Source organism: Ambystoma mexicanum, chromosome 12, assembly GCF_040938575.1.
Source record: "Ambystoma mexicanum isolate Mex_15411 chromosome 12, UKY_AmexF1_1, whole genome shotgun sequence".
Taxonomy (NCBI): Eukaryota; Metazoa; Chordata; class Amphibia; order Caudata; family Ambystomatidae; genus Ambystoma; species Ambystoma mexicanum.
The window spans coordinates 99,826,363-99,841,056 of record NC_090936.1 but is presented as its reverse complement, the minus strand read 5'-3'; the positions used below and the strand labels follow the sequence as shown (position 1 = coordinate 99,841,056).

The following is a 14,694-nucleotide window of genomic DNA, read 5'->3' as shown; positions in this document are numbered from 1 at the left end:
AATTAGTTCCAGGAAGACAAAGTAAAAATAGGAGCTGGGCCCTCTAGGCCGAAGACTCTGAAGTCAAGAAGCGTGCCAAGTGCTATCTACTGAGACTAAGTTTGAGCAATAAGCATGCTGGGCACTACAGCCCTTATACACTTTGCTGTTTGGGGATTCTTAGGGAAGGTCAACCTTACCATAGAAAGGTCCTTAAATCCCATTGCGGTCCCTCAGCCTACACTTTTAGTACTAGTATCCGGTAATAAGTAAGATCAGCTCAGCGGTTTGTCCTTGGGAGGTGATGGGCACGTTTTCTAACTGCAAACATGACCATCACGACCCAAGGGACAAAGCATTAGCACTGGAATGAAAACAGGTGTCAGAGCGTTAGCAGCTCGACCTGCAGGCTCAAAAAGAGCAGGGCCGTGTAACCGCCCAGAGAAGGAAAACTGCAGGTGGCAGCATCGTGGGGTGTCTAGACGGCCACTTCAGTTTGCAGAGTGGCTGTGCTGGACGCAGGTTGTCCCGACTTGCTGTACCCCCAAGTGTCACACTACAGGAAACAAAGCAAGTCGGGACAACCTGCGTCTCTCACAGCCTCTCTGCAAACGGCGGGACAGAGTCCCCAATTATGGGACAATCCTGCAAAATACAGGGCAGTTGGCCACCCTACTTGAGAGCGCCTCATTGTACGCCTGCATCTTTTCAAACAGCCTTTACTTTTCAATCCGACAGGGCGGATAATGGAACGAGAAAAAACGAGTTACCCTTCCATTGTCCACTCTGCATCATGGGCGTTTGCAATTGCGTGGACCGGACCACACAGCACGTAAGCACGTCAGTGCCAATGTTGGTGGCCATGTTCGTGCAGTTGCAAAATGCATTTAAACCAAACAGAGCGAAACGTAAGTGTCCAGAAGCCAGTCAAGGAGCCATGGTGGATGGCAATGATAACATCCTGAACCCAGTAAATAAAGAAACGGTAAACAAGGCCATTTGGGCGAGTATTTCCCCCCTTACCTTTCAGGGACTTCATGTACTGCACGGCCATCCGCAACACTGTGAGTTTGTCCAATTTCCGAGACATGGAACTGCACTGAGGGATCATCGTCGAGAGCTCTTCAATCAAGGTGTTCATTTTATCTCTCCGCCTTTTTTCTGTCTGACTGTGCGCCTCTCTAACAGAAAAACAATGGAATCAGACCACCACACAAACCCTTCAGATCACAACTAAAACACACACTCCACTGAACGGATACAAAACAGGCTGTGCAAAGCGATTTTTAGGACTACAACTAGAGGCAGCTAGTTAATGGCAAGGGATCATGGGAGGCGTAGTCTAAAACATCCGGTTAGCCACATTTAGGAATGCCTAGATATCAAAAGTTTGGAAGACAAGGAAGAAGCCGACAGTTGAGGTATGGATTTTAGATGTGCAAGTTCTTTCAAAATACGAGAAGACTATGGGCCTCATTACGACCCTGGCGGAGAGGGTATTACGCCAGCGTAGTGCATGGCGTACCTCTCCGCCATACTACGAGATTCCGTAGCGCCATGGCGATTTTTTCGCCTGGTTTTTCCGGGCGGAAAAATCCATGGCGCTACGGGACCTGTTGTTAATTACGCCACCGTAATTTACGGTGGCGTAATTAACGCCTTCCCCACTCCCATTATACCCTATGGGGCAAAAATGGGAATGGGGGAAGGGTAAATGGGGATTGGGGAATTACCGCCCCGCCAAGGTCGGAATGGGGCGGTAAGTCCGCCAACCCCCATGGCGGAGTTGGCAGCTCTGCGCCATGGACCATGGTGCAAATTGCACCATGGTCCTCCGCCAGGGTCGTAATGAGGGCCTATGTATTATAGGCAACACAAAGAAACATCCTATGATGAGTTGTGAGGATCTTTCATTGAGCTTTTGTGGGTGGTCCTAGAGAGAAGCTGAGAAGTGAAGTAGGACTGCTTTCATGAATGATGGGAGTTTCGGGGTGGGAAGGGGATTGTATCTGTTATGTCTTTTGTTCTGTGGTGTCTTATTTGTGTGTATGTGTTAGATCTTTGTTCATAGCTATATCTTAGGTTAGATCTGGGTCTTTGCGTAGATTGTGTGGCTACTGCTCAATGTTTTCTTTGGCCCTGTGTTATGTTCTGGTGTTGTTAATAATTTTACTGGCCTAAGCTGTAATTACTGTTACATTTGACGTTTTTGTTGGAAAATAAGAAATAAAGGGCCTCATTACGAGTTGAGCGCAAAGGGATACCGGGCACCGATAAGGACACCGGTGCTGGTAATCCCTATGCGCCCTATTCCGAGTTCCCTTAGCGGGTCCCTTCCTTAATGCCTGGTTTTACCAGGCGTTAAGGACGGGACCCGTTAAGGGACTTCAGAGCTAATAACGGTATCGCAATTTGCGGTACCGTTATTAGCGCCTTCCCCCTTCCCATTGAGCCCTATGGGGGCTGAAATGGGAACGGGGAATGGCTTCTCCAATGGGGACTTACCGGTCCCGCAAAGGTCGGAATAGACCGGGAAGTCCCCATTGAACGAGGGCGGACTCGGTACCAGTATTGGAGGTATTCATGGCGCTAATAGCCCTGACTAAATTACACGTAATAACACTGTGGGCATAACGGTAAAGTAAAGCGTGTGGGAGTGGTGGGAAATGCGATCGCTGCTGCAAAGAAGAAGGTCACTTTTTGACATTTCCTGGTGGAGGTGAAACAGGTTTGTCTATTAGAGTGACCAGATTTTGAAAATAAAAAAACGGTCTGGCCGACTGACATAGAAGTAGGACAACAGCTTCAGCTGTGAAACTAGTCCTACTTCTATGTGGGTGGCCTATCCCGTGTCATGTTGAGCGAGTGAGGAGAGCGCCTGGAGTCCCAAGACTATTTTAATTTGGGATATGGTGCTCGGGTGGATACCATCTTGTTTTTTGGCCAAACCAATGGAAAAATCAGGACATCAGGCCAAAAAATCAGGATGGTATCCACCCAATCACCAAATCCGGGGGCAGGGTTTTTAAACTTAAAGTCTCAGGACCCCGGGACGGACGCGCAGTGTTTCTAGGCGCGAAATGATGAATTTCCGAATATATATATATGTACAAATGAGTACAGAGCTAAACTATCTGTGGATCAACATGATGCAAGTGTTTCATTAATCTCATATGATGCAAAATAATGAGAATATTAGGTAATTTTTTAGAGCACTGCATGCAAAGTAATTTGCTTTAAGGCGCTAGCATAGGAACAAGAAAAGCAAATACATTACATGTTTCAAAAGAGAGCAATGGGGTAACAAAGCAGAAACTAACAATATGTTTTATTTTGTTTTATTTTCATTTTTTTAAAAAAATGTATTTGATAGTTTTGTTTAGTGCCAACTTGCAACAGTGCTGTTTCGAAGCACGAGGGAAGGGGAATGCATGACAAAGCAAAACAAATGAGGAAGGAGGTGGGGAAAGGGAGAGTGCAGATAAACACAATTATAGTGTGAACATCACGTTTGCTGTCTAGATGCTGCAACCCTGGAAACTTGAGGCACAAAATGTTGCGCACAAAAACCATGGCGTGCTGTGTGTCAGGCTTCTGGGTACATAGGGCCTCATTATGAGGTTGGTGGCGGTTTCCGGCAACCTCGTAACACCATTCCTGCCACCTAACAGCCCAGTGCCACTGTGACCTCCTGCCGGCGCAGGAAGTCAGACAGCGGGAACTGCAAGTCCCCATTCCTGTGGAGTCCCATAGGACTGCATGTCAATGGGGACACGGAAGCACCAGGACTGTTGATAACAGAGCCAGTGATTCCGTGAAAACCATCGCTGCAGGGGCCGATGCTCCCGGCAGGTGAGACTTGCTGGCAGCACCAGCCCCTGCAGGCATTATCGTAGTCTGACGGTCCAGAAAGGGTGCCGGTACATTGCTACCGGCACACTTATTTCCGGACCGCCAGACTTGGAATGAGGCCCATAGTATCTAGAGTTGAAACGTTGAACGAAGAAGGTAGGCGGGCGCCTGGGCCTGTGGTAGGTAAGTGTGGGAGGGAATGCGATTGGGGGTCTGGGGAGGACCACCCCACACAGGACCAAGGGAAGGCCAGTTACAAAAGGCAGCACTTTCAGAATGCCAGCATTTGTCCTGGACTCTGCAGGTACAGCCTTTTTTACACGGTCTGTAGACATAGATCCGAAAAAACAACAAACATTTCTTGGGAACCAAACTTCACACATAAGTGCTTCAATAAAGAGTTTAGGATGAGAACAGCAGCAGGAGGAGGAGGAGTTAGTGGAATCTATACTCTTTATAGGCCCTAAAGAAGCTACCCAAGATAAGGTCAAGACTGGCTACTAGAGTGAGCGAGATCTTCCGAAGACCCTCATATAGGATCTGGGAAGGCCTTCCTGAAGGGATGTTTTTTCAAGTCACGCTTCAATTGGAGGTGGTTCGCGTCCAACCTCAACGTTTTGGGGAGGTCGTTCCACACTTTTGCAGAATTAACTGCAAAGGTTCGGCCTCCATGATCTACTCTCTGAAACTTAGGAGTAATCAGGAGGTTCTCATTTGCGGATCTCTGGTTCCTGATTTGATGGTACAGTTTGACTAGCGCAGAATCATGAAGGCTCTCTGTGAGTCAAGGATAGGATTCCTCTGGGAATGGGGTGCTCAATTGCTAACAATCTGTAAGCCTTGAGGCCAAGCAAAGTTGTGTGATGAACTCGGAGCCCTAGTCTGCCAGCTCGGTTTTGGGGGCATCTCAATAGGTTTGGTTTTTGTTCAGTCCTACATAGATGGTACTGCAATAGTTTAGCTACAAGCATTGCATTAAGTACACCAAGGTTACTTTCCTGGATACCTGGAAGTGGTAGGGTGTTAGAAGTAGCCTGCCTGTGGTGACCGTGAGGGGTTAGGATGAACCGTGTGTTTGGTCTCCAGGGGCATTTCTTTATTTATCAATTTAATTGTTTTTTATAACACGCCTAATACCGTACCGGAGTTTGGTTTCTAAGCGCGGGTCCGGCATTCGAACCCCTGTTGCTCTGCGTGGTCTTGCTTCCAAGACCAGCGCGTTGCCCCAGTGCTATCTTTCTTACATGTTGCAGATGAATGGGAGTTCAAGCGGGACCTCCTCGCCCGTACTCGTCCATCTCACAGCCTTAGAAGGTATTACATCCCATAAAAGATTACAAAGCATTGGCAGCTCTACTGCATTGCATTTTCTGCAAAACTAATCCTAACTATGTTAAGACATCAAATTAGTTTTGGCTCACCACCTGCATGAGACAAATATATGTTGGTAGTATGACCAGTGACACATTCCCCGTGTCTAAATTGTTGTCACATTAAGGTGATGTAGACAGCTCATTTCTACCTGCAAAACAGTTGTCTGAAATCTACATGATCCATTGCCACTATTAGGCCGCTCAGAGGTTAAATATCTGTCACATGAAGGTTGTATAAACTGGCCATTTGGCCTGCAAAAGGATCAGTCAGATAAGTAATGGGAAAGTTGTAGTCATTAAGCTGTTCTCAGTATAATAAGAACTTCAAATCCAATCCTGCCTTCAGCCACGTGATCTCTAAACGCATACTTCCATTGATGGTTTCGTATTTACTTTTGCACACATAAGATAAGGAAGGAGTAACGTGCGTATTATTGTTACTGGGGCCATTCGTAGAATGTAATATATAAAAAGTGTAATGGTAAAAATATATGAATTGTGGGATTATTTCTGACTAGGAAAAAGCCCAAACGGTTGGCTTTTCCAATGCTTGTTTTCATTTTTAAATTATGGGGGTCATTACGAGGTTGCCGGTCCGGAAACTACAGTCCCAGTAAGCTTGCCGGTACCGTTGTTTCCGGACCGGCAAACTACGAGTTCTGCGAGCGGTTGCCTTTTCGAAAATGGGTTACTGAATCAATTGTTTCTTGTGTTTGGGGACGAATTCTTATTGTATAAGCACCTAACAAGCAAACAATAAATAAATAAAATGGGTAAACTCGGTGAGAGGTGTTTTCCATGCTCCTCATCAGCAAAGTATAGTGAAAGCATCTCAAATGGTCACTGTACCTGAAGAATTTAGACTTTATATGTCGGTCTTCGTCATCATTGCTGAAAGAGAATGAGACAAAATACAAGTTAATACTTCATTACAATATTAAATAGGATTGATTGTAACGGAATTACTGGCACATTCATTGCAGGCCGGCAGGGTTGCAATGAGGCCCTGTCTTTACTTTCTCCCAAATGAAGTCCTCCTAAAGCTGAATGTCTTCTAGTGCCTTCCTCGCTTATTTCCCCTTCACTTACTGCTCACCTCTCTCGGCATCACTCCTACATCGGTGCCTTTAGTCGCATCTCTTGGTTGTGCTATTGATTCCAAGCTCAACTTCAAATCACACTTCTCAAAAACTCACAATCTTAGTTTTTTTCAGTTGCCTCTTATTCAACAAGATTAAGGGTGTCATTACGAAAAATGGAGACCGGTGCCAGTAATCCCTTACCGCCCGATTCCGAGGTTCCTTGGGGGGAACCGTAAGGAACATGTGGTCTAAGGGACCAGGGCGCTAATAACGGGCTTTCCATTCGCGAGCCCGTTATTAGCGCCCTCCCCATTCCCATGGGGGCTAAAATGGGAATGGGGAATGGTTTGTTCAATGGGGATTTATCGGTCCCGCAAGGGTCGCAATGCACCGCTAAGTCCCCATTGAACAAGACCGGACTAGGACACTGTATGGGAGGCAGCCATGGTGCTAATAGCACCATGGCTACCGTCCATCTCGTAATGAGGCCCTAAATTGCCCTTTTTCCCTCCTTCAGACTTCTTGCCCGCCAACAAGGCTTTAGTTTTTTTGCAGCTGGATGGAGATAATGAGCCTCATTAGGAGTTTGCCGGTCCAGAAACAACAGTGCCGTTAAGCTCACCAGCTTTTCCATCAAAAAGCATATTCATTGAATGAATTTCCATGCATAATTTTGATGGATAATTGGGGCAGGGATAGAGTTAGGGGTGGGGTAATGGATAGAGTTAGGGTTGGGTTAGGGTTGGAGTGAGGGTTAGGGTTATGGGTGGTTTGTGTGGGGGCTGGGGGGGATTTTGGGGGATCACCCCTCCCACCCCCCGAATATACAATAAACACTAAAACGTTACAAGGAGCTGGCGAGTGCCGAAATTTCAGCACTGGACAGCTCCATGTAACGTTTTCACATGAAATTTTTCACATGAAAAATAAAATAAATGCATGGAAATGCTATCTTTTACATTTAAAAGTACATATCCATCGAAATTTGCCCATTCCTATTTCGATGGATATGTACTTTTAATGTAAAATATAGACTTTCGATGCATTTATTTTAGTTGGATTTTATTAGATGTATTGTCTTTTCGATGCATTATTTTCGATAAAAAGACCATAGACCCGTAATCACGATTTTAGGGTGTGTTGTGCATCATCAGTGAGGTGAAGCTGTGCCTCTCTAAGAGCAGTGAGCACCCTAAGTTACCAGGGGAATCCAGACGTGGACCCCTTGCTCACTGTTCTCAGAGAGGCACAGCTCCACCCTACTGATGATGCCCACAAAGGCTGAAACACATGTATGAGGTTGCTGTTGGTACTCTTGTTCAGAGGAGAATTGCCTAGCATTTCGGCGCTGGACTGCCCCTGGATAGGACAGGGACTGATATGCAGGGATATTTCTTCTCTGTGAAAGGGACAGTGAGCTAAAGACTTGGTTGAGACTCTCCCAGGGGCCATCCACCCAAGAACAAGTGAATGGGCTGTGTTCGTGCTGGTAGTTTACCAGACCCCCCCCTGTTTTTAATATTCTTTGTAAACCTGAGAATTTTGAATCAAACTATACATCCGAAGACCACAGCTCAAACCCAATCAGATCCTTCAAAGAGAAGGGAAACAATATCTACATTCACCACATAAACACAGCATACATGTGCTAGATGGTCCGAACACACAACACTGAAGAGAATACATGTCCCTTTAAGAAGACATATTTACCAGTTGAAAATGTCATCCACGTCAATGTCAATGGTGTCCCTTTGGGGGAAAAGGAAATGAAACTTGCAGTTAGACACAAGGAAATTGACGAAAACGGTTGACTGCTTCAGTAAAAGCTCCTATGTTTAAAACTAGAGTTGGAAAAAAGGACCCTCTAAAACACAGAAGAAACTGACGTTCAACATATCCAACTTTGGTTTTAGGCCATTTGGCTCGAAATTGGGCTCATAGAACCCACCTTGTACACAAAGGATTGGGCAGCCAAAAGGCTCGGATTACAGCACACATGCCCCATACATACCCAGCGCAAAGGTTTTTCTTCCTAGGACCGCCCAATGGAGAAAACAGAATTAACCAGGAGACAGCAGGGGGGGGGGGGGGGGGGTCATTGCAATCCTGCGAATTTGGCACAAGATCACAAACCTGTCCGTAACTTAACACGTCTCCAATTTAACAAATACACCAATATGAGTGCTGGGTCCTTTTTGAATTGGCTAAAAAGTGCCATATTGCCCACAAAAATAAATTGTGAAGAAAGCGCCTAAGTGGTGAAATGTATGAATTAAAGCTAGAAGCTCAGGTGCACATCTATACTGTTGTTGCTAATTGAAGATCGCTTGAAGCCGGGACTAACACCAGAGCCTTCCGGCACACGGCTGCGTTCCCTTTTTCCCCTTTTATGAAATAGCATAGAGTACTACCTGCATCCTGCAATATTCAGCAAATAAATAAACATGAATACATTTTCACATCAATATGTATAAAAGAAAGGATTTAAAGCAGATTTGATTTCCGATCTGCATTGTTTAAGTCTCTGCTTGGTCTGTCACCACTTACGGATTGTCGGAATCACTGGCTTTGCGCTTTCTTGAAAACTCCACCATATACGAATTGAAGGTGCTGGAGGAGGTGGTGTTGCAAGGCTTTGCTGAGCAGCCTAGAAGGCTTTCCATCAACAGGTTTTCTGCAAAAGGGCAGAGAAAATAAAAGATCATTGGCCCATCAGCTCTTATAAAGAAGAATATCCAATTAGGTCATCAGGTGTGTTTGCGGAGAAATAATCTCTTAAGGGTTTGTAATACAATCCATAGATCTGAGGAGCTACTACAGGTGCCTGTGGGTGGAACGCCGCGTGCGCATCAAGCTGGGCTATAGGTTCTTGCTAGGCTCAGAATGATACATATATAGGATTATTTTAACTAACAAAGACAACAAATCGATTTGGAGGTTGTTTCGATGGATCAAACTATGCTCTTGTTGTGGTTCTGTGTCATATTTCTGCATTTTAAAGACCGGACACAAAAAAGACACTTCTTTTCGGCCGTTTTTGTATCAGCTTTAAAATGCCGAAATATGACATATTCCCCCTGCCCCTTCCCCACCCCCTCCCACTTTTCTAAATCAGGGGGAGGGGTTTAAACCTCCTGAAACCCCCCTTTTCCCCACCCACCACCCCTTCCCAGCACAACATGCATCGACTACACACACGCAAATGCACGCACAGACACACACACACACAGACACACGCACAACCCTACATTTACTTAACGGACACTCCTGCGCCTGTCGGCACCTCCGCGCGCTCGTGTGCTGCGGGCGCGTGATAGTTCGATTTAGAAAGACCGCTCTGTGTGCTAAATCGATCTTTTTGATTTTCTTTTCATTATGGACATCTACCCATGGTGGTTATCTGGATTAACATAGTGTTGGAAGTTAGTGTCTGGCTACAATTATATTCTACTAAGGATATTCAATAAGAGAGAAACACAGAGTCAAGGACTTGCTTGTATTCCCGGTGTAGGAGATTTTAATCTGCATTTTAAGATGGGTGATATTTTCTGCATACGGTCCTAATAATGGCCAACATTGTTTTCTCATGTAGTGTGAAAAGTAAAACTGCACAGCATGTAGAGAGTCTGCGTTTGTCATCCCAAATGGAGCTAGGTCCATCTTTTTCAGTTTTGGCCATTTGTTGGTGCTGTAAGCGCTGCCTTTAAACTGACATTATTAGCATGGGATGAGTGCTGGATTATTTATCAACTGGCAGACACCATATCCAAGGAAGGTTGCGAGAGCCACCACTGAACAAGATAAGAGCAATCAACATTTATAATTTGGGATTCGATTTCCAGACTCAGACAACCCTCAGTTTAATAATTTAGTGTGCCAAAATCCCACCCTCACACTCAGACAAAAAAACAAGCTATTTGCTCCATATATACTGACAAAACTTGACATTGATGGTTTCAAAGAAAATAAATGAAACAAACTACATTTGTTTTGCTCTCCTTGCAGGCACCTCAACAAAAAACCTCAAGCGGCTCCAAACAGTTAAGAACAACGCACTCCGCACAACCCTCTCCATCCCCAAACGAGATCATATTTCTCAGACTAGGCGAGCCGGCCACTGGCTCCCAGTTAAGGAAAGGATCAACTTCAAGATCCTCACCCTAACGCACAAATGCATCACCCTCACTGCCCCACCCTACCTATCAGAAACCATATCAAGGGATACCTCAACACGCCCTAAAAGAAGCCACTAGCCAACCAACTCTGCATTCCACCCGTCAAAAGAGCAAAAGCCGGAGGTATTGGCTTTTCACACATAGCACCTAAACTCTGGAATGCCTTGTCCAACGCACTTGGAGCTGGACCCTCATTAACCATCTCCCGCAAATCCCTCAAAACCACTCTGTTCAACTCCACCCTCCGACCCCCCACACAGTGTATATGGTACCTACGTTGATTGTATCCTATAGAACAGCCAAGAAGATATGATACCTAAGTTGATTGTATCCTATGAAACAGCCAAGAAGATATGATATCTAAGTTGAATGCATCATATGAAACCTCTACAATGTTAATGTAACTTTTGACTCCTTTGTAATCTCTAATATGTATGTTAACCTCTGTTGCTACGTAACCACCAAGCATTCTTTACACCCCTTTACAAGTTGTAACCAGGAAGATTATTTGTAATACTGCCACAATGCCTCAGGGCTGCTGTGCGCTTTAAAAATGCTAATAAATAAATAAATACATTAGATAATTGTGCTTACTTTAAACCCACACCCACCCTGAAATCAAAAGGAGAAGGAGTAATCAGAACAAAGCTTAAATTAAAATACTTTCTTTCACTCTTGGGCTCATTACAAGGCAAAACGTTGGATACTATACCAAACTATTGGACCCTGGTTTGGGCCTAGGCACTAGTTGACTACATCTTCTATGATGTTAGATTTGTTGGAAACAATTGCTAAGTGCTGGGTTTCTCAGGATTTCTGTTGCTTTTGGAATGCTGGGAGAGTGGGGGCCAACTCGCTCAAAATTGTCAAGGCATCTGGTTCCCCCTCAGAAGACCGCTTTTCAATGTGTTCATTAAGGAATAGGTTTCAATTACTTCCTTGCCTACGGCAGACACCAAACATAGAACTTGTTATTTCATGTTCAATTTAAGAAAACGCAGTAAAGTCAGTGCATTATTATGTGCAAACAGCTGCCAACATAAGAATGTCATCAAAAACATCCCATCAGGCACATTTATCAGAGCTAAAAGAAATTGCAGTGAGCTGTGGAGAATCCAGTTGGATTCCCCCAAGAACCTTGTCTGGGACCCTTCTCATGTGGCCAGGGGAAGGCAGACGTTCTGATTCCCGACCCTGGGGGTGGTGAACTGTGGGAGGATCACATGTGAGAGGGATCAGACCAGGAAGACTGGGCGCAAGCCCTTTTTAATTTCCCTATAACCCCACCCTTTTTATGGCCTTTTTGCCATTCTAAAGAAGTGGAGAAATTAAACTTTCCCAAAATAAACTGCAAGTCCCAGAATCCCGCAGGGACTATGAAGAAGAGGACGGCTAAAGAGGCATGTAGGAGTGCAGGTCAGGCAGGCAAGCCAAATGGGTTGTGGCAAGGTCAGGCAATTAAGTCTAAGGGCCTGTACCTGAACAAAATTAGCACACCTGAGGGGCATAAAAGGCTGCAGCAGAAAGGAGCAGCAGAAAGTAGCTGGAGCAGAAGCTGGAAGGTCAGCAGTAGCAGAAGCACAGCACAAAGCTGGCAGATCACAAGGACGTATGACTACAGAAGGGACGCTGGAGCAGAGGAAGGGCAAATTTCGCATGCAGGCTTTGAGTTGGTCCTGTGCTCACAAACCCTGTTTGGCTGGGGCAGCATTGGAAGAGGGTAGAAGCAACAGTCTTTCCAGGTGCGTATCTCTTTGAAGTGGCAGTTCAAGAGTAAAATGAAATCATGTGTGCCTTATTTTGTTTTCTTTAAGGAGTTTACATCTTGTAACATATCAAACACAGAAGCAGAAGTCGTAGAAGCGGTTGTAGCTAAACCAGCAACAAACATTACCCAAGACCATAGAGGGAACTCTATAAAAGTGAATCCCGCTCAAGTAAGAACTATACACCATTATTCTGAAGTTGTTGAGGTTGTTGTTACCCAAGAGTCCTAAGTGACAAAGCTATCCAAAGCTAGAAGAGTGGGACAATAGATGTGGGGTAACTGTTGGAGGAAAGGTGTGTATGAAGCTGGGGAAGGAAACTTGGTGCGTGTTAAAAGAAGCCGATTTAAAATCTGCATGGCTGAGACTATTTGCACAGAGAAGAAGTGGTCTCAAACCTAGAAGCAGATTTGTGGAAGTTGCAAGACAGAAGGCCAAGAGGCTGCCCCTTCTTATCATGCAAGAGAGAAGAGTGTCCTGCCAACCCGTCGAGGCCAAAGAAGTCTTGAAGTTGCCTAAAGTTGAAGTTGCAGCAGCAGGAGCAGATGGGCATAATATATGATGGTAACCAAAGTAATAAGGATGTCCTAATCTTTAAAGTTTAAACAGCCTAGTTTGACCCTCCAATAGCAGTCAATAATATGTTTTGCAGCAGCATGGAAAACTAGTTCTAAAGGCATTGATTCAGCTTAATACAGAACTCCATAAGGTGGGTGAAGATAGCCATGCGTTAGTTAAACAGGGTTTATTTTCAGAGCCAGACAGCAACAATTCTGTTTACAATTATTGCATTTTAAGTGATCTTTTCTCGCCCACTCTTCAAGGGCAGATGGGCAAGAAACTAAGCAAAGCAAATCTTTGCATCTAACAGCTGGATACAGTTGTGTATTGTAAGCGTGCTGCTGTATATTGACTCCCAAACGTGAAACCAAATCTCTCAAAGACTTGGGGCTAATTCATGGAAGTGTTGTATAATGGCAAACCCCATTGGAAAACGCTCTGTGAATATGTATACATTAAACAATAATGAGGACAAAAAGGAACCTTGTGGAACAACACAATGAACTCGGAGAGCAGTGGACTTAGATTAGTGGCGTCAATTTGAACAGTCTGTTGTCTACATAAAAGAAAAGAGAGAAACCAATTTGAGACAACTCTATCAATACCCATATGATACAGCAGGGTGTCCAGCAGCAATGTCATGCAACAAGCGGCGCAAGGCAACTCAATGTTGCCCTGGCGACTGGCTCAACAATAAGCTCGTAGGAAGCCACGTTAACCAGAGTAATAAGCGGAGCGCGTGCAGCGTCTCCACCTGCGTCATTCCGCGTGCCCCAATACAGGACTGCGCCACCCGGAAACGACTGGGACAGTGTGCTGGGCTAATCCTCATAAGCCAGTTAAGACAAAGAGCCCTGCACTTACAGCTGTGTTTCTCCAGCTGTGGCTCTTATGTCTTGCTTGCTTTTCTGATCCCTGCTTCCCTCCGGTCTTCATGGCTTTGACCCCTGCTTTGGATTGCGATTAGGCTTTGTCATTGTGGCTCTTGGAATGCTCACATTTTCGACCTCAGAACTTCCTTTCTGGCTACTCTTATGGACTGTGATTTTGTTGTGCACATCTGTTTTTTTTCTTGGATTCCTGTTTTTGAACTCTTTAGCGTTTTCTGTGGATTTGTTCTTCAGGACTAGTTCTGGATTTCCTTTGGACCTTTCCCTTTCCCTTTTTGTCTTCTTTACATGAATTGCTTGCTCCTGTATCCTTTAGGAGTTCCTCCTGCCACCCGGGATAGTTCCTATGCTAGTTCTTTCCCCGTTTTTGCTCTGGACCAGTCCTTCCTCGATTTCTTTTTTGTGTTCTCCTCCCCCTTTTGGTGCTTCAATAAAATATACAGGTAATTAAAGATTCAGGTGGGGTTGGTGGGTTCTTACATTTAGTCATCTTTTTTTCTTGTTTCCTTCCAGCTCCTGACCCTGGGTGCAGGTGCACCTTCTGGCCTTTGGCCCTATCTTCCTGTTGGAGGGTGTATTTAGACCCTCGACTGGGGTATTGGGTCCTGACAAGCAACTGATGATCCGTTGTATCAAATGCTGCCAATAAATAATGCAGCACATGCAGGTATCACCATGGTCAGTAACTGGGAGGATGTCATGCATCACTTGCACTGCGGCAGTCCCACTACTGTGCTTGGTGAAGTGCTTGAGTAGTGTGCGACCACTGCAATGCTGTTGATATCCATCTGAGATAGCGTGTATATGCGCGGTCCCGGATGATTACTCGAGGCAGGCCTCTAAAGTGCCAAAAGGCTGTTAAATTAGAGTCACTCATTTAAGCCTTGCAAAAGGGGGTATGAGACTTGTTTGTTTGTTTGTTTATTATTTATACAGTGCGCCACACCCAAGGGTATCTGGGCACTTTGCAAGACATCTTGGAACACATATATACATACCATTATAACTTAGTATAA

The 14,694-nt window shown here is 45.1% G+C and overlaps 1 protein-coding gene across 1 annotated transcript in view; it reads right to left on the bottom strand.

The window, feature by feature from the left end:
• BMAL2 (basic helix-loop-helix ARNT like 2) overlaps positions 1-14,694 on the bottom strand; it is a 178,846-nt gene that overhangs the window by 94,028 nt on the left and 70,124 nt on the right. Inside the window, exons 2-5 of the mRNA XM_069628097.1 lie at positions 8,834-8,960; positions 7,997-8,035; positions 6,054-6,095; positions 1,003-1,160 (exon numbers count right to left, since the gene is read on the bottom strand). Coding sequence (XP_069484198.1) covers positions 1,003-1,160; positions 6,054-6,095; positions 7,997-8,035; positions 8,834-8,960 — 366 coding nt within the window. The remainder of the gene's footprint in view (positions 1-1,002; positions 1,161-6,053; positions 6,096-7,996; positions 8,036-8,833; positions 8,961-14,694) is intronic.